A 25,664-nucleotide genomic window follows, 5' to 3' on the forward strand; every position below is an offset into this window, starting at 1 on the left:
GGAACCAGAATTTAGATGGGCAAATTGCGTTGTCCAAAACAATTATAGAAATATAATCAGGAATAAACACATATACGATTTCAAGTCTTAATTAAATATATCATTTGATAAATTTATTGATAATGAATAATATATTAAGGATGCAAGGTGGGACTAGAAAATCGAGACTACTTCTATTGGTACCTGGTTGTAAAAGGCTTACAACGGAAGTACCAATAATAAAACATGGCTGCCCCCATGAAACGAAAATAAATAAAAGATTGAATTTAATTTTTATTTACAGACAGAGACTTAGGAATCACAAACATACAGATAAATAATGGCAGATTCAGATGAAGACCGTGATGAAACAATATCGGATGAAGATGTTAGGGTATGTGACTTGACTGGCCTAGTGTTGTCATATGATGAATGAACAATATTATTTTAAACCCAGACTCAGACAGTGACCAATTTGGTCGCCAATGCCATGGCAATAATAGCCTAATGGTAGGCCTACTGTCTGAACCTTGCTATTTCATAAACGGATTTCTTCGATTATGAACAAACTATTTAACTTTGGTTATTATAAACTTACCTGTGTGTTTGAAATCAACTCTGGTTTATAAACCTACCTGTGTGTTTGAAATCAACTCCGGTTAAATAAAATCCATTGCACAATTAAATATCCCAACGAATAAAAAAGTTCTCTCTTGAAAAATTGAACTCAAACAAACTTTTGACATAGGGCAATACAAAAATGGAAGCCGTTTACGTCACTCTTCGGGAGATATCATTTCGTATAAAGGGGTGACAGCATGCTACATCGAAACGTTTTACGGTACATTTACGACAATTCGTGGTATTAGCCTCGGCTTGGTATTGAGTTTGGTGGTTTGGCCCATATCTCTTTATTTTATTACCATCTATTTACAATTTAGTAAAATCCCTGCAAAGTTTATACATTTTCTTTTAAAATAATATAATTTTGTTTTAATTATTTGATTATAGGTTTTTTGGCATTATACACCCACAGAATTGGCACCTTCGGGGCAGCCTCAACACGCTTGTATATGTTGCTGAAACGGTTATCGTTTCCTGGAAAAAATGATGCACTCGGAAACTTCGGTCGTGAGCTTCATGTTGTTTCTTAAATTATTTATAATACATGTATAAAGAAGATAAGGAAGGTTTAGTTTAAATACGACTTTATTTTTACGAGTATCCGTGCAATCATTGATATTTTCATTATGAATGAAATTTGGTAGACTGGCCATCAATGGTTTCAATATAAATCTTCTATGGTAATTGCCTTTAGTTAAATTTTTCGTCGCCCAAACTCAAACGATCGAAACGATCGCGGTTTGTTTTCATGGCAACATGTGGTTGTCAAACTCGCTGTCAAAACTGAACACCCCCACAACGTCTTTAATGGTTTCGTCCAACACGTGACGAAAGCCATGTTGTCTTCGACTTAGTAGAAAATATAAGTAAACACGTCAAATTTTTCAAGAGAGAACTTTTTTATTCGTTGGGATATTTAATTGTGCAATGGATTTTATTTAACCGGAGTTGATTTCAAACACACAGGTAAGTTTATAATAAAAATAGCAAGGTTCAGACAGTAGGGTTACCCACCATATCTCGACAATTACACCACAATATTTACATATATACCAAGCCTTAAATCAGTTTCACACATTTATAGTCACTCACTAAATAAACGGTCATGTTATATAAGCTATATGACCATTTTTTTTAACCATCCATAGATAATATGCTGAATGATTGTTATGAGTGTCAGCCATAACATCCGGGCACTTGTGAGTAAAAAATAGGTTACGTGCACTTGTTTTGAAACTAGTCTCGCTTAACCAGTCAACCAACCATTCTACGTCTGATTTACAGGTCGGGATAATCAAGACTACTTTTTTACGAAACATAACAGAAATCTGGAACAAGAAATTGAATTAGAAACACGCACGTTAGACAACTGAACAATTGTTTTAAGAACCCTGTAAAAGTAAAATGGAAATACTGCTAGTATCATGTTCTTGCCTAACCCGAGTGTTTCAGAGATATTATTTGTACTAAACCAAAAGATGCTGCTCCTAACGGTACAGTTAATTACAAAGCAATTTAAAAAATGAAACAAACTTAATTTCTGAAGCTGCTGTAATAACCAAAAAGCTAAATATTACTGCTATTCAGAATCGTCAACAATATATTTTTTAGTGTAATAGTTGATAGATGTGTAGAGAATTGCATGTGCGATGGCTATTTATAGTCTCATAGACTCAAGCACTGAGTATTATCATACTGCGTGGTTAGCCAGAAATCACTTCGAGACAAGCCACTGAAGCGTGCACATTCGTCGTGTTGCGTCCTACTTTCTGTAGGAAACATTTTCACTGCATGAGTCACCTACTAATGGCAATGAAATTGATTAACTGTGCCCAGTTTAAACTAATTATGAATTATTCGAATTAATTCCTTAATTTCAGGGGAAATTTAAACATTTTTCACTGTATATATGATAATACCGGTAATGGTAATTTACTAGTCCATATGGTTCCACTGAATAACTTGCTATAAATTTTTGTCCCCCGCCTTTCGAAGAAAGCAGGGGACTATTAAAATGGGTTCGTCTGTCTGTCCGTCTGTCTGTCTGTCTGTCCGTCTGTCTGTCCGTCACACTTTTTGGGACACAATAACTCTCTTCCTAATTGAGCTAGAATGTTCAAACTTGGTGTATGTGTTTATTAGGTCAATGCCTTGATGGAGTTCGAAGATGAGCATTTTCCGCTTAGGGTAAGCAGAGATAAGCAATTTGATTGGTTGATGCTTTGGGACACGATAACTTTTAATTGAGCTAGAATGTTCAAACTTGGTGTATGTGTTTATTAGGTCAATGCCTTGATGGAGTTCGAAGATGAGCATTTTCCGCTTAGGGTAAGCAGAGATAAGCAATTTGATTGGTTGATACTTTGGGGCACGATAACTCTCTTCCTAATTGAGCTAGAATGTTCAAACTTGGTGTATGTGTTGATTAGGTCAATGCCTTGATGGAGTTCGAAGATGAGCATTTTCCGCTTAGGGTAAGCAGAGATAAGCAATTTGATTGGTTGATGCTTTGGGACACGATAACTTTAGTTGTCCCCCGCCTTTTGAAGAAAGCAGGGGACTATTAAAATGGGTTCGTCCGTCTGTCTGTCTGTCCGCCTGCCTGTCCGTCCGTCTGTCTGTCCGTCACACTTTTTGGGACACAATAACTCTCCTTCTAATTGACCTAGAATGTTCAAACTTGGTGTGGGTGTATATTAGGTCAATGCTTTGATGGAGTTCGAAGATGAGCATTTTCTGCTTAGTGTAAGCAGAGATAAGCAATTTGATTGGTTGATGCTTTGGGACACGATAACTTTAGTTCTAATTAAGTGAGAGTGATGAAACTTGGTGTATAGTTTTATTACATCAGTACCTTGACTAAGTTCGATGATGAGCATTTTCTGCTCAGGGTAAGCAGAGCGATAAGCAATTTGATTGGCCGAGACTTCGGAACACAATAACTCTCCTTCTAATTGAGCTAAAATGTTCACACTGCTTCTAATTGAGGTAGAATGTTTAAACTTGATGTAGATGTTCGTCTTGACTGAGTTCAATGATTAACATATCGATCTCAAGCTAAGCAGAGATAAGCAATTTCCTTGGTCGATGCTTTGGGACAATATAACTTTGATTCTGTCTGATAGAGAGTGATGAAATTTAGTGTATAGTTGATAAACAGTTTGATTGCTCGATACTTTTGAAAAAAATAGATGTGCGATTAATTAATATGTGGCATCTATTTATTTGCGGATTTCGGCGGGGGACATCAGCCTCACTGTTGGCTTGTAAAAAAGTCCATATGATAGACACCAAAACAAACTTCATATCACACTTACATTCACTTTTAGACCAATTTAACCAATTAATGTTAATACTACTTTTGGGGGTAGGGGTAACTTTTGTTAACATTTGACCCCACGCCCCATGGTCTCTATACAATAGGCTACCCACAATCTTGAATATGATGCATGCCATTGCATGGAATTATTAAAGGTCTCTATAAGGAAACTTCTGACCAATTTTTGTTGCTTTACCTACAAAACTGAGTGTATGAGAGGTGGTCGGATTTTGGGTTACTTTCAAACTGTAAGTGATTTTTAGAAAAATTTGGCTAAATAGTGTAGTTTTCTGCTGAAAATGATAGTTTATGGTATTAAAACATACTCAAAACATGTTAGTTACATGGATGTCAAAACTCTTGCTGCCAACTCTTGAATTATTTCAAGAAAACATGATTTTGCTATTTTGGCCGATTATCATTAAATTGTCTGTGCAGAAAAAATGTACTTGGTCTGGGAGTGTTACCCAGATTTTTTCCAAGCGTCTCAACATATAGAACAGGAAAATCCCAAGTTTCGCTGTAAAAGAGAAATGTATACAGGAACTCCCCCACAGCCAGGACTATTTATGTGAAACAGTTCAGCTATATTCTTAAAGTTATAAAAACTTGTGAGATATACACAAGTACAAATTAATTATGTTTATTTTAGTTTTATAGAGGTATTATATTAATAGAACAGGTCTTACACACTATTGCCTTTCTCAGAAAGTCTTGAAATATTAGTCAAAGCTGTAAATAAGGTTTCTCCACCAATCAGACATACTTCGTTAAACGCATGATATTCCAAACTAAAAGACAGATCACAGCCCATATAGTCTGATCGAAATGCCATTCACATTCCTTTCTGTTGATTTCATGACTCATTTTTCCTGTCTTAGAAGATCAGTCAGCTTCCAAAGAAAACACAAGGAATCTAACATGTTACACTGAAACTTGGGTATCATTTAATCTTGTGTACCTAGCACTCAAGATTGGATATTAAAGGAATGTGAAAGAAATTAGTGCTAGATACACAAAGAAATGTGAAAGAAATTAGTGCTAGATACACAAGATTAAATGATACCTGGGTTACAGTGTTACAGCACATTAGATTGGCATAGTAAACTTGACATCTCTATATCCATGGAAAGATTTGAGTCTAACGACCGCTTCATGGCATTATACTTTTATAGTCTCCAGAGATGGATGAGATGGAAGGTGTTGATGAACAATATGTCCAAGAAGATTGTTTAACAGCTTTAACCAGTAAAGATTATATCATGGAACCAAATATTTTTGTTGTTTTAAAAAAGTAAGTTCTTTACTATCTTTATTCAAAATCATAATAGAATTGGTAACCTGTAATCTATATGTAGCAGCTTCAGGCATGGTGTTTGAATCAATAATTAGATTTTTTTCTGGTTGTTGCAAATATACTTATTAATAAAATAAATTCAAACAGTTGACCCAATACTTCTTGAGAGAAATTATATTTAATTGTTTATGACATTTTATTAATTTCATGTATATGGCTGATTATCCATTTTCAGATATTTACAAGCTGGAGGATCACCTGAGAAGGTTGTACAATTATTATCAGATAACTATACAGCTGTAGCCCAAACTGTCAATGTTTTAGCTGAATGGCTTATTCAGACAGGTTTGTAAAACCATAACTTAAACTATATGTAAGATGGAGTAACTTATGTATATATTTTTTATGAATATGTCTTTATCCAAACATAGACCCATCAATATATTGCCACTTGTCCAATCAAAGTTAATAAACAATACAAAAAAACAAAACAATTTTATTCATTATTCTCAGGTGTAGATATTAAAGAAGTTCAGGTATTAGTTGAATCTCATTTAAAAGATATGGTTATAAAATGCTTTGATCCAAAGAAAGCTGATTCCATCTTTACTAGTGAAGGTGAGGTAAGTAGAATATAACAAAAGATCAGGTTAAATCAATCTTCTAGAATTTCAGTCACATAACGTCAATAATGTGTAAACAACCTATAGTGGTGATAAATTTGGGAAAATTCTAGCTTTTGTCAGTGTAAATTTAGAAATTGTTAGGAGTTGTGTTGTTAATAACTGATACATTTCCTGTTAACACATGATATAATTACTTTGGATATTAGCAATATTTAGATCTTGTCTTAAAGATACATTATGTAAGATGTAGATAAAGAGCTGACCATTCTTGCTATAATAGCTCAAAAATAGATAATGTAAAATGAAAATATTGAAAATGTCATTCAAATTACTTCATTCTGAACCAAGTTATAACTGTTTGTAGTTTTGATTGGATGTGTGCATTGTGGTAACCAGGGCACTGGTATATTAAATTATATTTTTAAATGGTGAACCGTTCTAATGTAGTTAAAACCTTGAGTATCCGATGTCATCGAGAGTTGATTATGGTCTTGTTTTGTTAATAAATGCCTAATTAATAATTTATATAATATTTAAGACCCAAAGAAAGACCTGTAATAGGCATATTCAGCACTTACATAATGCATGTTTAATTGAACCACATTTTCTGATGATTTTCTATTCAAAGTCAGGGGTTGATAAATTTGATAAGACTTCTTATTGTTTTTTGACAATAGATTCCATCATGGTTAGCTGAGATGATAGAATATCCAACATGGCGGAGTTTATTTTATAAACTTGCGGAAGAATACCCAGATTGTCTTATGTTAAATTTTACGATCAAGGTAGGATGTATATTCACAGCATAACATTCATCAAGTAAAAAATAATACACTCAAACTTTCAAAGCCAGTAAAAACGCAATGAAAAATTCAAAGTTTATTTACTGCAAGAACTTTTAACAAATGTACATAACAATTGACAAAATTGAGATAACAAGTATCTGTGGATAATTTCATGAAAGAATTCACTACAATGCACAGAACAGAAAAATCAGAGAACCATGAAACAAAGCAGGGGTCAGCTGAAGTCAATATCGGGTATGTCCACCCAGAGCTCTTACACATGCCTGAAGTCGCCTTGGCATGGACCGGCTTAGATGTCTCACTACACGCTATGGGATTGTTTGCCAATGATTTTGGAGTGCCTGTGCCAACTCTACAACAGTTCGTGGTAGCACAGCTTGAGTTCGAATCCGTCGTCCAAGTTCATCCCAAAGGTGTTCGATCGGGTTCATGTCGGGAGACATAGCGGGCCAATCCATAACACGGACATGATGATTGTTCAGAAGTCTCTTGTCAACCTGGCAGTGTGGGGTCGGGCGTTGTCATGCTGGAAAACCATCTGTCGACGGACAGCAATGGAAGCAACACTGGACGAAGGATGGCGTCAACATAATGTTGAGCGTTGAGATTGCCTTGGACCGGAAGTTGACGTTGATAACGGCCCAAACCATGACGCCACCTCCCCCGAAACGATCCCTTTCCAGCACGCAGTTACGAGCAAAGCATTCATGTCGACGTTGGTAGATATGGTGACGTCCATCGGGTTGAATCTGAATTCATCCGAGAAGATGACATTTCACCATGGTGTGTTGTGCAGATACCCCTGATTTGTGGTCCATTGCTGTCGGGCAAGTCGATAATGATGCAAAAGGCGTTGACCTTGGTAAGGTCGACGGCAGCGTAAACCAAGAGTGTTTGAGGGCTGATCTGACGTTGCCGCGCAGATGCTGTAGTCAGATGTGGCGATTTTGAGCAGCGGTTGTTACAGGCCTTGCTCCAGGTTGGGTTCGATTGGTAACTCTTCCAGTGGCGACCAAGCGAGCATTGGTCAATGGGTGGACATTAAAGTGTCTGACCACGGCTACCTGTTAAGCCCCCTGATCCAGCATGCCAATAGCGCTGTTCTTGTTTTCTTGTGTAAGGCGTGGCATTTTTCCCTAGTGATGAATGTTAAAATTTTGATCTGTATTTAAAGGGCCAGAGTGCAGGGAATGCACATGCAAAACGTGTGACATGGGACTGCTTGAAATCGTGAAAAAAGACAAGTGTTGCATTTGCACGAATAAAGTTCATTACCGAGAACTGATATTGGGTTTAAACCCAGAACTCCACAAAAAGAAACCCATCACAAGAAAACGTTTACCAGAAATTTTTCGCGAATTGGGCATTGCGTTTTATACGCAGTGGACGCTGTAGAGGCTAAAGTTAATGAGACGAAGAATCCTATTGATTTTCAGCGATTTCCGATAATTACTGCCAAAGTTATGGCCCTTGATCACTTCAAAAAATCTTGTGGACGCTCTAGAGGCCAAAGTTAATATCCGATTGACTTTAAATTTATACACAGTGTTTAATGTCATAAGACGAATTTTTCGCGAATTGGGCATTGCGTTTTATACGCAGTGGACGCTGTAGAGGCTAAAGTTAATGAGACGAAGAATCCTATTGATTTTCAGCGATTTCCGATAATTACTGCCAGAGTTATGGCCCTTGATCACTTAAAAAAAATCTTGTAGATGCTCTAGAGGCCAAAGTTAATATCCGATTGACTTTAATTTTATACACAGTGTTTAAGGTCATGAGACGAAGAAGTCTATTCATTTTCAGTGATTTTCAATAATTACTGCCAGAGTTATGGCCCTTGATCACTTCATAAAATCTTGTGGATGCTCTAGAGGCTAAAGTTAATATCCGATTGACTTTAGATTTATACACAGTGTTTAAGGTCATGAGACAAAGAATCCTATTGATTTTCAACGATTTCCGATTACTGCCAAAGTTATGGCCCTTGATCACTTTGAAAAATCTTGTGACGCTCTAGAGGCTAAAGTTATCATCCGATTGACTTCAGATTGATACACAGGGTTTAAGGTCTTGAGACGAACAAGTATATTGATTTTCAATGAATTTTTATGACTTGAACAGCTAAATCCATGATATTAAAAGTTTTGTATACTAAACATTAGCATGGGGCAGAACTATATAAAAACCAAACAAATTCTAATGGTTTTCTGAATTGTTGCTCTTAATCAGATTTTAGTGTTTTATAAATGTTTCATTACCGAAAAAAGTAAAAATATGCGACAACACTTGTTGACTGCCCGGACGATTTAGCTGCTGTGGGCGTATGTTTCGTTGCCTGGCAACCTATTTTTAATGGCTTTGAGTGTATTAAGATGCAAGTAATGTTACAGAAATGAAGTAAAGGTAATATTCCCCAAGCAACAAACTTGACAAGACTGAATTGGATGGGGGGATCACATGGCTAAGTGGGTAAGACGCTGGCTCGCTAGCCTGGAAGTCGGGTGTTCGATCCCTGCATTGGCTGAGAAAGTTCATTCAGATTTTCCAGCATGGTTTCCCCTTGTCAGTGATGCAGGATGGAGGGCCTGACAAGGACAGCTGTCTAGTCGTTCGGATGGGACGAAAAACCGAGGTCCCGTGTACACATTGGCGTGCACGTAAAAGATCCCTTGGCAGTTGGAATTCTATATCAGAGTAGGCCGTAGCGCCGCTGCCCGGGCAAAATTTCCCTCATAGCACACTGTATGGCGTATGCCCGTCTTCATTAGCCCAGGTTAGCAGCAGAACAGTAGGACGTTAAACCCCTTTTCATTTCATTTCTGAATTGGATGAAGAGTTGTTTTATTCCAAGCCCTTCATCAGCTGTTTACAAAAATAATCCTGTTGCTGTCAAATATCTTATACACTATGCACTCCCAAAGCATTCATTATTCAGTTATTGGATACAGACATTTCCAATTTAGAAATTTGGTAACAAATATAAATTTGGATGAGTGGATTAAATTAAATATTAAACAGATCAAAACTGTTATATACTATGCACTATTTAAAGAATTGTTTGGGTTTTTTTGGATACAGTAATTTCCAATTTAAAATTCGATAAAAAAAAATACAAATTTGGATGACTCGACAAAAATAAAATATTAAATAGATCAAAACTCTGCCTGCGCACCATACAAAGCATTGATTATTTATATTGTGATAGCAAATATATATTTAGATGACTTGACAGTAATAAATTCTTTGGATGACTTGACATTAATAAAATATTTGGATGACTCAACAGTAATAAAATATTAGATAGATCAGAAGAAATATGTTATATATAATGGGTGTTTTACATTAGAATGTTTGCCTTGTTTCATTTATATTAGAAAGCTAATACATTTACCATAGATATTTTACATATCATGTGAAGTGAATGTTAAATAATACACATATCTCTGATTCTTAATTCTAGTTGATATCTGATGCTGGTTATCAAGGGGAAATTACCTCTGTATCGACAGCATGTCATCAGATAGAGGTCTTCTCTCGTGTTCTTAGAACATCCATTTCTTCATTTCTAGAAGGTGGTGAGGAAGCCATTGAAAAAAATCTACAAGAATTTACGGTAAAGAACCACTAAAAACATGTTTAAATAACATAAATTTATAGTCAAATTTTCAATGAATAGTCAACTTGAAATGATTTCATCTTTTAAAAATAAAATAAACAGCTGAATAAATCTAATTTCCTGTTAAATTTTTGATTTTGGGATATTTTAAACATCATTTGATTAATTGGCTATCAGTAATTCCTCTAACTGAAGCAAGGACATGTTATGATATATTGCATTTATTATTTGTTTAGAAAATGGTCTGTCACGGAGAACACACTTATTTATATAGTCAAGTTTTAATGCATATCTTGGCACAAGAACCAAAAGGTGGATTTAATATAAAGAGATTATGTCAAGAACTGCAAAAATGTGCTAATGAAAAGTGAGTGTACAATTGAAATCTAATACATTTATTTGAGGGTTATATTATTAAGAGTCATTCCACGAGAAAACCATGTAATATCATGGAGATGTTCAAAGGTGGGTGTAGGCCGATTGAGTTCATATTCACAGAGTTTGGTCGACCCATCAAGCCTACTCCCCATCCAAAATCGCCGATTACAGCAATCAACTATTTCCGAGATATAGGCCAAGTACGTTTTTTGGCTGATTTTTGCCATTTTAGGCCAAATTTTAGCTATTTTTGTCACACTACTACCCTGGCGAACTAGGTTTTGGTTGTTCATGATAGTTGGGGCTTTGTTCTATCACATTATTATGGTCACCCGGTTTAAGTTCCTTTTCTGTAGGTGTCAGGAGACTACACAAGATACGTGTCTGGAGATACCTGAAATGTACCCTATCTTCAGATCGCAATAACTCCACTGGAGCAGGGTTTGCGATAAAAATCAAAATCAATGTTATTTGCAGCTTGACCAGTTCTAAAAACATAAGAAATAAAAGTGTGGTCCGCTAAATTGCAACAGTATGAAAATTCATGTTGAAAGTTACCAAAAACTTCAGTTTTTATTGGGATACATCGGCTCTGAAAATTCTAAACATGCTTTGAACGACATTATTTTGATAACTTCCTTTTAAAAGCGGCAAGTTTTCCTAAGAAGTAAAGTGGTGCCGCATCGCAATTGTATAGGCGTAGGTACGTATCACTTACCGTCATACAGTCGCGGCTAGATGTAGAGTAACAGAATCTGCCGAGGTTTGCCGAGTGGGTGCAGGTGTTTAATAGTCATTTTCTTTGAAGATATAACATACTTTGTTTTGTAGGGGTTTAGAAATTACACCAATCACCATGGCTTTAAGTGGTGCAGCAGCATATCCTCGTGCTTGTCAAGCCTTATCATCTATGTTATCACGCCAAGCTTTAAATCCTGCAGATATTACTGTTGTAAGTAAGAAAAATATATAATAATATAATATAATTTGTTAAACTTATATAGCGCCAGAATTTAGCTGGAACTGCTGCTCTATGGCATTTACAGGGATACAATATATAAGTCGAAGCGGAGTATAAGATGAGGGCCTGACTTCCACGGAAAAAAGTATCAAGACCAAACCACGTGCAAGAGATTAAGGAAAGACCTCACTTTTGTCTACCAAACAAAGCACCTGAAACACCTCAAATCCCTGAAAGATCAGAATCAGATTTTAAAACAAGCTCTTCTACCAACTCAAACCAACTCACTCTCATCCGCCTTATGTCAGAGCTAACATTAAAATCCACAAAAACCTGCCTAAAAACCTATCAAAATTACTATCGCCAATAGCTAAAACTGCTGATTCTTACATTCTGGGCTCCAAGGAATTTTGCAGCAACATCAAAAAAGTCACTAATCCAGGAAAACTCGTCTCCTACGATGTGGTTGACCTCTTCACAAATGTACCTAGAATGGAAGCCATTAACAGTTTACTCAAATGTATTGAGTAAATACCAATCCCACTGATCACAAGCCTCACCACTGGTGTATTTCGGCCACCTACTTCACATGGGGGGATGACATCTATGAACAAACTAGAGGATTGCCCATGCCCTCTGTTCGCTGAAGTTGACCTCACAGCCTTTGAAAAACATGCCCTCGATTCATCACCCATCAAACCCCTTTGCTGGTATAGGCGAGTTCACGACACTTTCGTCATGCTTAACAATGGAGATGACCCCCATGCCCTATTAAACCACCTAAACGCACAGCACAACGAAATCAAGTTCACCATAGAATTAGAAATAGACAATAGCCTCCCATTTTTAGATGTCAATGTTCAAAGAATCAACAACTCTCTCCATACTTCAGTTTACAGGAAACCGATACACACCGATCAGTATCTCCATTTTAAATCCAACCATCCATCCCAAACCAAGAAAGCCATCATTACAACACTCACTAAACACGCCCTCAATATCTGTGACTATGATTTCCTACAGAATAAAATTGAACACCTCAGACAAGTCTTCTCCACCTTTAACCAATACCTCAAGCAGGTAATTAATACAACCATTAATTCCACCATAGCGTCCCGACACTCTAAAACTAAGTCAGCAAGAACAGACCCTTCACCCATACGCGTTAGCATACCATTCAACAGCAGTTCATCCTACCACATATGAAGAATCCTGAAACAAGCAGGTATTGACACAATCTTTTCCAGTGGCAGTACCCTGAAAGACTTACTGCGAAAAATAAACCCAACCATCCCACAACAACCTAAAGGGTGTGTCTACCAATTTTCGTGTTCGTGCAGTCAGACACATAGGAGAAACCAAACGCCCTTTAAATGCCCGTATTAAAGAGCACCAATTCCTAGCAGCCAACAATACCTCTGCAATAGCCCAACATCTCAGCAACAATGGTCGTCACAAAATAAATTGGGAAGATACTAAAACACTGACGGTCAACCAAAACAACAAAAAGACAAGAAAAATCTTAGAAGCCATCAATATCAAAAGGCACCATCCAGAACTCAACCTTGATCCTGGCCTATTCATCCAAAGAGCATACGACAGTCTCATCAAGTAATACACTATTCCGTTCATTCCGCTTTGATAGCTTTTTTGATATTTATAGATGCTGTTTCTTTGTTTAATGCTTACAATGTATGAATGCTCTTTATACAATGTTCTTAAAATGTTTCATAAATATTCTACAATTTCACAATGTTTTCAATATGAAGTTTTACGTGTCTTTTATATAATTCTGTTTATACTTCTTATTAAATAATTTTACCTTCTTACACCTTTTATACAAATTTTTACGTATATCCTAAATATTTTTTGTATAATCTAAATATTTTTATATTTCTCATATGGCTTTTATTTTCATCTATATTTCTAATTATTTTTTTAAATTCTTAAATGTGTTTTTGTATATTCATTCTTCAAACGTTTTTTACAGTTATCATTATCTTTTTAATGCCTCATAGATCCAATACCGGATAATCTTATGTTATTTACTCAAATGGCTTTTCTATACTGATCATGGTCTCTTAGTGCATTCCTCCTGTGTTAGCATAGTCACCACCCAATCTAACCATCTTTATGATCATGTTTTCTTTGTACATAGTTCATTTTACCCACCATTATGTCATGTGAACTGTGTTTAATAAGTGTCATGTGAACTGTGTTTAATGAGTGATTTTTTACAAAGTAATGAATCAATTTGGTTCAATTAAAACCTATTTAAGGGAGTGACATCTTCAGTTGATATGTCAAAATGGCAAATGTAAATGTTCATGTGCGGTTCTTACCAACATCTAATGGTGGTCGTATATTAATGCATACTGGTTTCGAATACACCAAAAAGAACGGCTACAAAGATACCACCTACTGGCGATGTAAGCAACACACACAAGGTTGTCCAGCAACTTTAAATACCAAGAATGATGTCCCGTTCAAATTTGGAAGACTACACAATCATCAATCTAACCACCATGCTTTATGTAGATGCGGTATCTCATCTTGTCAATTTAGAGTAAAAAGTATGAAATGTTTACTTGCCCATATGAAATATATATTTTTAATGTTGATGCTCATTTCATAGTGCTATTTAGTTATTTCTTTTTTATATTATGTTTTTCCATTTACATTAAAAGTGTTAAAATAAACATGTTTTACTATAATAAATGTTGAATAAAACATTATCAAGTGATTTTGTTTTACTATTAGGTTTAACCTAATGAAATAAACAGTGCCCAATGTGAAACAGACTACAGCTAATCCTTCTTTAGAAATTCCAATTAACACCTTAGTCACGCTAACATGATTATTTAAGTTTTGAGCTGGGTGAGAATGAACCTATGGCTTTCCACCCCTTTAATGGTTTCCAAATGATTATCTCTGATTGTATATTAATGTTTGTCTTTGTTCCATATTTTGTATATATATCTTCATTTGTACTATGGTTGTCAGTAATAAATCCTTTTAAGTAACTTGTATTCCATATAATTGTGTCTATGTGTTGTTCTCATTCAGTTACTGAATGCCACAATTTATCAACTAATACCCTGAAAAATATTGTTTCTTTGTTGTATTTCCAGTTATATAAAATGTACAGTGAAGCTGACCCACCCCCAGTAGATTTAATCAGAGTTCCTTCCTTTTTAAGTAAGTTTTCTATGTCTATAATATTTAACCATAATAAACAGTGGAGCACATCTTTCGTGCAAAAGGTGCTTTCGATGGCAGCTATGGTTGATAGACTCTTCAGGAAGTATTAATTTCAAATAATGATAGAAACAATTTTATACTTGTAAAAAAAAAAAATTATTTGAAGAAATATCCATTATGGAGAAAACAGTGTCTGAAACAAACATTTTCCAAGCACAGGCCCGTAGGCCCTGCGTGACACATGATCATGTGGATTACAGGTTTAATAAGTTGCAAAAGAAAAAAAAAGACAATCGATTTCGTGTGCCATTTCAATTTAATGGAAACCATACTATTCATAGCTACATAATTAAGAGTCGTTATTATTTAACTACCGGTATGTAGAGTTCAAATAATCATTGGTGATAACGTTAAGTAAATGGTTGGGTGAACACTCTTTCGGTTGGCATAGACTCGGTTGGCCAGCCCCAGATTAGCTCAGTGACCTGTTACAAATCCGAGGCTGGTTACACGCGACAATCACGTTTTTGGCTTGTGGTCCCTCCAGAGGTCACAATTTTGATCCGATGTAAAAAAAACGTTTGATTATATCACCGTTACACCGTAATGAAGGTTGAGTTCAAATTTTGTGAAAATCGGACCAAAACTGCCGGACAAAATGGCCGCCGCTTGTACGCGAATAATGTAAAAATATGGTATATCAAGGTTGTGGACACTGTAGAGGTCACAATTTTAATCCAATTTTGATGAAACTTGAAAAGTATGTATATAACCCAAAGATCTTGGTTCTTGTCGATATTTGCACATATCGGATCGTAACTTCCTCTGAATTATGGCCCCCGATTGTACGAAAAATCGCCTTTTTTAGCTGGTGGTCCCTCTTGAGGTCACAGTTATTATCTGATTTAAAAAAAACGTTTGATTATATCACCGTTACACCGTAATGAAGGTTGAATTTGAATTTCAGGAAAATCGGACCAAAACTGCCAGACAAAATGGCCGCCCCTCTTACGCAAATAATGTAAACATCTGGTATATCAAGGTTGTGGACTCTCTGGAGGACACAATTTTGTGCCGATTTTGATGAAACTTGAAATGCATGTTTATAAGCCAAAGATCTTGGTTGCTTTCGATATTCGCGCATATTGGATCGAAACTTCATGAATTATGGCCCCTGATTGTACAAAAAATCATGTTTTTAACGTGTGGACACTGTAGAGGTCACAATTTTGATCTGATTTTGATGAAACTTGAAATGCATGTTTATGACCCAAAGATCTTGGTTCCTTTCGATATTCGCGTATATCAGATCGTAAGTATGTAATTCAAAGGTTATGGACCCTGTAGAGGTCACAATTTTTATCCAATTTTGATGAAACTTAAAACATCTTTATATTCCAAAAATCTCAGTCCCTTTTGATATTTGTGCATTTCAGACCATAACTTTCTGGATTATGGCCCCTGATTGTACAAAAAAATCGTTTTTGTTTTTAGCTTGTTCTCTATCCATCTCTTGCAAAATGTGGTCGTATCCTGCCTGGCAACTGCTGGTTTATCAGATTTAATTGATTTTCAGACAAATATGCTGAATGAATTTAATTTGTTTTGTTTTTACAGATTTGTTAATAGATACATTATTTAGACCACCATCCCGTGTAAATCCTGATCATAAATCAAAATATATGTATTTATTAGCTTATGCTGCAAGTGTTGTAGACATTCTGAAAAAGGTTTGTAGTTGTTCTGTATCGTTATGTTAAAAAGTAAATTTTGTAATGCCACAAAGAAATTAATTATATTAAGGCAATACAAGCAATTATCACCCATAAAAGAACGGACTTGAAAGATCTTTGAAAATTGAGCAGATGAATTGATGGTCACCAATGAGTCAATTTACAATTGTTCAGTGAAAATATTTTGGCAACTGAGAGTATGATCTAAACTCCTTATCATAGATTCTAAATTAAAGTTTAAGGCTCTAACTTGCCCAATTAACTGAAATCCAGAACTAATCTTACTACAGGACTTCACATGCTTGTACTGCAATGCATTATTAGCTCATTAATCATTGGTGCACTTCATATAGTGAAATGATATTTCTGATTCGTTGTCTTCAACCTTTCATGACTTAATTTTCATTCAGTAGATTTTATGATTCTGAATTGTTCATATTTTTGTATTGTTAATATGTCTGATACACTTCTATTAGTTTAAAGTTTTGTTTTAGGGTGGACGTAAATCAGTAAATAAAGAAGAATTAAAGCCAACAATACAAGCGTTAGAGAAAACACAGTCATTATGTACAGAAAATAAAGCATCATCAGAATTGATTGCAGATGTGGGAACTCTGTTTCAATGTTTAAAGTAAAACAATTTTTAATCTTGTCTTGAGAATTGAAATGCAAATCAATTATATAGGTTTACATGCTTTTCAAAAGCAAGCCAATGATGTCATCCTTCTTGCCATTGTTTTTATACGCCCACATTTTCATGTGGACGTATATTGTCGTCGCCCCTGTCTGTCCGTCCGTCCACAAGTGTTTGTGGACACTCTACAGGTCACAATTTTTATTCGATTTCAACGAAACTTGAAATATAGGTTTATCTCCCTAAGATCTTGGTTCCTATCGGTCTGTAACTTCATGGATTATGGCCCCTGATTGTACGAAAAATCACATTTTTTGCTTGTGGACCCTATAGAGGTCACAATTTTTATCCGATTTTGATGAAACTTGAAATATAAGTTTATAACCCAAAGATCTCGGTTCCTTTCGATATTCGCACATATCGGACCGTAACTTCCTGAATTATGGCCCCTGATTGTACAGAAAATCACGTTTTTAGCTTGTCAACCCTATAGAGGTTATAGTTTTTATCCGATTTCAAAGACCGGTTGAATATATCACCGTTACACCCTAAGGGTGGTTGAATTTGAATTTCGTAAAAATCGGACGAAAACTGACAGACAAAATGGCCGCCCCTCGTACTCAAATAGCGTAAAAATATGGTATATGAATGTTGTGGACCCTCTAAAGATCACAATTTTCTTCTGATTTTGATGAAATTTGAAATGTCAGTTTATAACCCAAAGATCTTTGTTCCGTTTGATATTCGCGAATATCAGATCGTAACTTCCTAAATTTTGGCCCCTGATTGTACGAAATATTGCGTTTTTAGCTTTAGGTCCCTCTAGAGGTCACAATTATTATCCGATTTAAAAAAACGTTTGAATATATCACCTTTACCCCCGAAGGATGGTTGAGTTCGAATTTTGTAAAAATGGACCAAAACTGACAGATAAAATGGCTGCCCCTGGTACTCATGTAAAAATATGGTATATCAAGGTTGTGGACCCTCTAGAGGTGACAATTTTCTTCTGATTTTGATGAAACTTGAAATGTAAGTTTATAACCCAAAGATCTCGGTTCCTTTCGATATTCGCCCATATCAGACCGAAACTTCCTGAATTATGGCCCCTGATTATATGAAAAATCGCGTTTTTAGCTTGTGGACCCTATAGAGGTCATAATTCTTATCCGATTTAAAAAAACGTTTGAATATATCACTGTTACACCTTAAACATGGATGAGTTTGAATTTTGTAAAAATCAGACCCAAACTGACAGACAAAATGGTGCCCCTCGTACTCAAATACGTAAAAATGTGGTATATCAATGTTGTGGACCCTAGAGGTCACAATTTTCTTCTGATTTTGATGAAACTTGAAATGTAAGTTTATAACTAAAAGATCTTGGTTCCTTTTGATATTCGCACATATCGGATCATAACTTCCTGAATTATGGCCCCTGATTGTACGAAAAATCACGTTTTTAGCCTCACTGCCGTCTAGGTTTCACCATTATTATCCGATTTATAAAAACGTTCAAATATATCACCGTTTGTGAAAATTGGACTAAAACTGACGGACAAAATGGCCGCCCCTCGTTCGCAAATAGTGTATAACATCTGGTATATCAAAGTTGTGGACCCTCTAGAGGTCACAATTTTGATCCGATTTTGATGAAACTTGAAATATATGTTTATAACCAAAAGATATTTGTTCCTTTCGATATTAGCACATATCGGATCATAACTTCCTGAATTATGGCCCCCGATTGTACGAAAAATCACATTTTTAGCTTGTGATCCCTCTAGAGATCACAATTATTATCCGATTTAAAAAGACGTTCGAATATATCACCGCTACACCGTAATTTTGATTGAGTTCGGATTTTAAAAACCATTTAAATATATCACCATTCCACCATTATGAATGTTGAATTCGAATTTCGGGAAAATCGAAATGTATCTGCCCGACAAAATGTCTACTCTTTGTACGCAAATTGTGTAAAAGATCTCAGTCTCTTTTGATATTTGCGCATTTCAGACCATAACTTTCTGGATTATTGCCCCTGATTGTACAAAAAAATCCTGTTTGTTTTTAGCTTGTTCTCTATCTATCTCTTGCAAAATATGGGCGTATCCTGTCTGGCAGCCGCTGGTTATGCTAAATGATTATCAAGAGACACTGTAATAAGTGACCATTCTTGTTTTACAATGACTGGCATTGAACCCCAGATGACATAACCACAGAAAAAAGAATGTCATTTGCAAAATGGAACCTATGGCTATGACAATTAGAAAACATATTAAGTTAAAATCTTGTTTTGAGATTTTAGTCATGACTTTGACAAACCTGAGAGGCACTGTTTTGTGCAAAACAGTAGCCACAATAGGTGTGGAGGTGCAGATTGAGGAACACAATTTCAGATAGTGATTAATGATGAAAAATGTTGTCTGTTCAAAGATGACATTCCTTAATAGCATGTAAACCCACCATGTGTCCAAATGGGCTATACTATATACAGGAAAACACCAGAAAACACCGGAAAACACCAGAAAACTACCGGAAAACACCATGTTATACTGAATACCGGAAAACACTGGAAAAACACTAAATACCAGAAAACACACTAAATACACTTTTCATCATCCTAGGTCAGTGCTTATGTGGAGACTTAACCTCTCCCCCAAATTCTTAAACCTAACCCAGGCACACAGAGGACCAGGCTCCCGGTTACCTATTTAGGGTGCCAGTCTCCGGGTTACCTATTTAGTGTGTTTTCCGGTATTTAGTGTGTTTTCCGGTATTTGGTGTTTTTCCGGTGTTTTCCGGTATTCACTTAAAATGGTGTTTTTCGGTGTTTTCCGGTATATAGTATTGCCGTGTCCGAATGACAGTTTCCAGTGGAAACTTTCCACCCTTTGTCTCAACCCTCCAGTGCCTGTGAAGATTTGTCAAAACCATAATTATTGTGTATGTAAAGCAAGAAATGAATTTGAATAACTTAACATGATAATGTACTGAATAATTCCCCAAATAAGTCGGTGGGGCCAGGAAGTTACACTTCCATCTGATAAATGTCATTTTCAAAAAGAGTATGATACCATGTGTTGGGTAACTTGGGTCACATTAATTCCAAAATAGCATTAATTTCACCTTTGATTAACAATAATTTCACGCAGTATTAAATATATTTATTAAGGCATTAGTTTATAGTTTATATTTTTATTACAATCTATTCAATAACATGTGATTATTTCAGGTTTCCAGTAGTTTCTATGGGAGTATTAAAGTGGGTAGATCATACTGTATCAGAACCTAGTTATTTTAAACTCAACACAGATCATACACCTATACATCTTGTCTTGGTAGATGAGGTAAATTTTATTTTGATAACAATAATTTTCAGGTGGCTTATATTTTATGCCATTGTAGATCTTAAAGTCTGTCATCTATTCAAGTGCTGCAGGCTTGATCATCCATTCTGGTATGTAACAAGGTTTAGGCTACTTGCCTCATCTGGGTTTTCCAGTTGTTTCCAACTGCTTAAGACCCTGTGCTTTATGATTGAAATATAATATACCATGTTTGTCTTGAAATGGCTTAGTTTTAATTTCCAACCTCCATATCTCTCTTTTACTAAGGTTCAAGTTTGGAATGTAAATATTTACCTAAATTATTCTGAAATCTATCCAGGTACTGTATGTAACTGATTATAAGAGAACAGATAATTATATAATTATTGTATTTATTGGATTATGATAATGTATGAATTTGGTTTGATTTTTTTTGTCATTTCAGATAGCTACTAACCATATTCTACTTCATCAAAAGGCATTAGATTTATTAATAAGATTATTTGAAGGTTCTTATGAAGAATTAGATGTGCTAGTCAGAGTACGTTTTACATAATATATTACAAACAAATTACATGGTCCATTGTTAAAAATCATCAGTCTACATAAGAAACATGCTTGATATTGGCTATTAAATGGTTATCACAGAACTATACAAATGAACTGAGACAATGAAATAAGTAAAACAAACTGTGGTACATCCTGGTACCTATAAGTGGTCTTAAATTCCAGTCCCACATGACCATAATTCTAACATCCACAATTCTTGTTAGCACTCTAGCAACAATATTCATTATTTAGTCTAATATTTTATGAAAAATTAATCATAGAAGAAAAACATAATTGATTTTCAATGATGTCCTAATAACATTTCCTGAGTTTCGCCTATTTTTACAAAATCTTGTGCAATGCCAATGGTAACTACCATTTTAAATCAATCATTTCGAAATTGGTATTTGGTATTTAACTTGTGAAAGGAGAACTATACTTTGATCATTTCAAATGTTATGCCTCTTTCTTACAAAATGAGATGTTTCATTACACACTATTTTTATTACTTGTTTCAACAAAATCTAGAATATATCCACTATACATAATATATTTATTATTTTATTTTGAAATAGCTGGAATTAAAGAAAAAGTTATTAGATAGAATGGTACATTTATTTAGTGGAGGTTGTGTAATACCTGTTGTTTCCTACATTAGGAAATGTCAAGATACACAAGATACAGATATATCTTTAATAAGATATTTTGTTACAGAGGTAAGTTTTATATGTCTGCCCTCCTACCTATACCTCTACTCAAACTTTGGTTTACCATGATTAAAGGGTGTATGCCATATATATGGCTATTTTTTTTAACCTTGAAATAGACAAAAATGGTTCTAAAAGGACATTTTAATGTAATATGAATGTATGTAAAGTGATTTATATTCAATTTTTAAAAAAAAATATTGTCATTCTAATCAATTATGTTTGCAAGTCCGTTGACACTTTATCTCTACGATCAGTGCCTGAAATATTCCCCGGCAGCCTGTTTTGCTAACATTTTTTTGGGTGGGGTGGGGCAGGGGGAGGGGGCTTGGGGGGCCATACCCAAGATGAAGCTCGTGCCTTTGCCCCCTTAACCTTGGACTTTGCCCCAGCTTTGCCTCTCCGACCACCGGCGGCTAGTACTGCCACTGCTCATATCACTCTGTATGGCGTATGTCTGTCTTCATTAGGCTAGACATAGCAGAAAAGTAGGATGTTAAACCCCATTTCATTCTAATAAACAGTTTTAAATGAAATGAAATGAAATGAAATGAAATGGGGTTTAACGTCCTACTGTTCTGTTCCGAACTGGGCTAATGAAGACGGGCATACGCCATACAGTGTGCTATGAGGGAAATTTTGCCCGGACAGCGGCACTACGGCCTACTCTTATATCGAATTCCAACTGTCAAGGGATCTTTTCTGGCACGCTTATGTGTACACGGGACCTCAGTTTTCCGTCCCATCCGCACGACTTGACAGCTGTCCTTGTCAGACCCTCAATCCTGCATCACTGACAAGGGAGAACCACGCCGGAAAATTTCTCGGCCAATGCAGGGATGGAACACCCAACCTCCAGGCTAGCGAGCCAGCGTCTTACCCACAAACAGTTTTAAAGATTGAAAATGCGCAAGAGTACTTGTAAAATGGTAAAACTGATTTTTTTCAGGTTTTGGATGTTATAGCTCCACCGTACACATCAGATTTTATACATCTATTTCTACCTTTAATAGAAAATAAAGATATCACTGGTTCTATTAAATCAGAAGATGGTACAGATCCAGTTTCAGAATTTATAGGTACACAGTTTTATCTAGTTTTATTTGTCCAGAATGTTTTGAATTATGGTCCTATTTATCACTATATACCCATACTTCACTTAATAACATTCTTTCAGAAAACAAAGCTATATTTCAAATCAAGACTTTTTTTTGGTTAATCCACTACAAAATTCTCTGTCATGTATATAGATGTCTCAATGGTACTAGTCCAACATATCTGTCTGATCCAATTCATGTGTATACTCCTCAATGTAATTTATGATTCTAAGACCAGCTTTTACTAGAAGTTCCCAAATTTAACCTCCAAACTTTTGGATACAAATCTTTTCGGTTCATTGCTCCTAAACTATGAAATCCTTACCATTAAGTGTAAAATCTACCCCTTCTCTGGAATCATTCAAACTGAGATTAAAGACTCATCTGTTTGAATGTGAATACAGTTGTATTTGACCGAATATACTGTTGTGTAAATAGTGCAAGTTATATTGTTTACATAGTGTTTAGCGCTTTGAGCATGCATATGTGTATGGAAATTTACGCATTATAAATATACATTGTTATTATTACATGTATATAGGTTTATCTTCAAAAGATCTCGGTTGCTTTCAATATTGGCATGTATTGGACCGAAACTTCATGGATTATGGCCCCTGATTGTACGAAAAATTACGTTTTTAGCTTGTGGACCCTATAGAGGTCACAATTTTCTTCTGATTTTGATTTTGCACATATCGGACCATAACTTCCTGAATTATGGCCCCTAATTTTTATACGATTTAAAAAAAAACACCCTAAGGATGGTTGAGTTTCGAACTTTGTAAAAATAGGACCAATACTGACAGACAAAATGGCCGCCCCTCGTACTCAAATAGCGTAAAAATATGATATATCAAGGTTGTGGACTCTCTAGAGGTCACAATTTTCTACTGATTTTGATGAAACTTGAAATATAAGTTTATAACCCAAAGATCTTGGTTCCTTTCGATATTTGTGCATATCGGATTGTAACTTCCTGAATTATGGCCCCTGATTGTACGAAAAATCACGTTTTTAGCTTGAGGTCCCTCTAGAGGTCTCAATTATTATCTGATTTAAAAAAAACTTTGAATATATCACCTTTACACCCTAAGGTTGGTTGAGTTAGAATTTTGTGAAAATCGGACCAAAACTGATAGACAAAATGGCCGCCCCTCATACTCAAATAGCGTAAAAATATGATATATCAAGGTTGTGGACCCTCTAGAGGTGACAATTTTCTTCCGATTTTGATGAAACTTGAAATGTAAGTTTATAACCTAAAGATCTTGGTTCCTGTCGATATTTGCACATATTGGATCGTAACTTCCTGAATTATGGCCCCTGATTGTACGAAAAATCGCTTTTTGTTTAGCTTGTACTCTATCCATCTCTTAAAAAATGTGGGCGTATCCTGTCTGGCAGCTGCTGGTTTGTCAAGGACTAAATTTTAATGTGTCTTAAAACATTTGTATTTCTTTATTTTTCAGTTCACTGCAAAACAAACTATATTGTAAATTGAAGTTGCCTGGATTATTATATTATGGTGAAATTTGAAGTTAAATTAACCAATATAGAAAATCTGACTGAAACAAGTCCTCACTGTCGATAAAGAAATACTGATGTCTGTGTTAATTAATGGTGAACTGCATTTTAATGTTAGATCAGTGTAAAAGGATAAGTCATTTCCTATGGTCAATATGTTACCTATTAACAATACACTGAAAAATAATGTGGATCTTGCATCCAATTAAATCATTTCATGATGAAATGAATATTTCTTGACTGGTGTTTGTCTTTATTCAAAGTCAATATACTTCAGTAGCAGAAATCAGGATTTACAGCCGAGTCAAACAGAATATTCAGTTTAGTGTAGCTTCCGTTTTTTTGCATAGAGAACCTGGAGAATGCTCATGAAGTTGAGCAGATGTGCCCACCAATTCTATTGAGTGTTATGTCATTTGTTAAGAGTTACTTTTAATAGATAACCTGATACCACTTCTTATTAGTTTGGGAAGTTCACATAGTCAAAAAGAACTGTTGGTTGTACTTTTGCATTCTTAGTTAGACCTTAGCCCCTGGAGAAAGTGAAGTAACTGTTATGTATAATATATTGCATGATTGTGATAGTACAATGATAATATTTAGAAGATTTATGTAACAACTTAATTCCCATCTACGAATTGTAGCCTCAGATTCTATTGTGCATAATGTAGAGGGTATGCTCACAATTTATGTTAGACATCTTACAATGTATTAATTACTTTAGGAAGTTCAAATTGTTTTTCAATTTTGTCTATTGATTTGCCATATCTCCAGAAATAGTTGATCCCTTTATTTGAACACCAATCTTGTTCTTTTTCCCTTACATTTCAATTGATGTAAATTTCATTTTTAAACCCTTGTTACATGGGTGTCACATTGACTTTAAAATGGTCATAAACACTATTTATCAATATTTTCATTTCATTTTTGATACAATTTCCTTACTTGTTGACTATAAATTCTTGCAAAATATTATACTGCTTTTGTTATTCCTAATATTTGTAAATAAACTGTACAGAAAGATACTATGTTAATTATTGGTCTTGTCACTCTTAAGTTTTAAGTAACACCAAATAAGTAAATGATTGAAACAGACTAGAAATGTTATGTAAACATATTAACAAAAGACACTGAGGAAACCGTTGCACTGTTTCAGGAAGGTTTGGTTGGAATTTCGGCGACACAATGTGCTGATCAATTAATGAATCATACTTTTAGAACAAGGCAGAAATATAAAATAGAAGGCTTCAATTTTGAGTTGCAATCAGGGGTGGTTTG

The 25,664-nt window shown here is 35.2% G+C and overlaps 1 protein-coding gene across 1 annotated transcript; it reads left to right on the forward strand.

The window, feature by feature from the left end:
* Positions 1 to 205: 205 nt before the first annotated feature.
* Positions 206 to 25,358, forward strand: LOC126814542 (negative elongation factor D). Its single transcript, XM_050539767.2, has 16 exons — positions 206 to 373; positions 5,098 to 5,216; positions 5,455 to 5,564; positions 5,733 to 5,842; positions 6,523 to 6,630; positions 10,115 to 10,267; positions 10,507 to 10,637; positions 11,480 to 11,600; positions 14,741 to 14,807; positions 16,428 to 16,540; positions 17,038 to 17,174; positions 20,416 to 20,530; positions 20,955 to 21,050; positions 21,634 to 21,774; positions 22,715 to 22,844; positions 24,332 to 25,358. Exons 1-16 carry the CDS (start codon positions 320 to 322, stop codon positions 24,361 to 24,363), a joined length of 1,737 nt encoding a protein of 578 aa, XP_050395724.1. The 5' UTR covers positions 206 to 319; the 3' UTR covers positions 24,364 to 25,358.
* Positions 25,359 to 25,664: the final 306 nt, after the last annotated feature.

The sequence above is a fragment of the Patella vulgata genome, chromosome 3, assembly GCF_932274485.2.
Source record: "Patella vulgata chromosome 3, xgPatVulg1.2, whole genome shotgun sequence".
NCBI lineage: Eukaryota > Metazoa > Mollusca > Gastropoda > Patellidae > Patella > Patella vulgata.

Coding starts and splice junctions, on each gene's coding strand:
- LOC126814542 (XM_050539767.2), top strand. CDS start 320: ATGGCAGATTCAGATGAAGACCGTGATGAAACAATATCGGATGAAGAT. Junction 5,217..5,454: donor ATTTTTGTTGTTTTAAAAAA/GTAAGTTCTTTA, acceptor ATCCATTTTCAG/ATATTTACAAGCTGGAGGAT. Junction 21,051..21,633: donor AATTAGATGTGCTAGTCAGA/GTACGTTTTACA, acceptor ATTTTGAAATAG/CTGGAATTAAAGAAAAAGTT.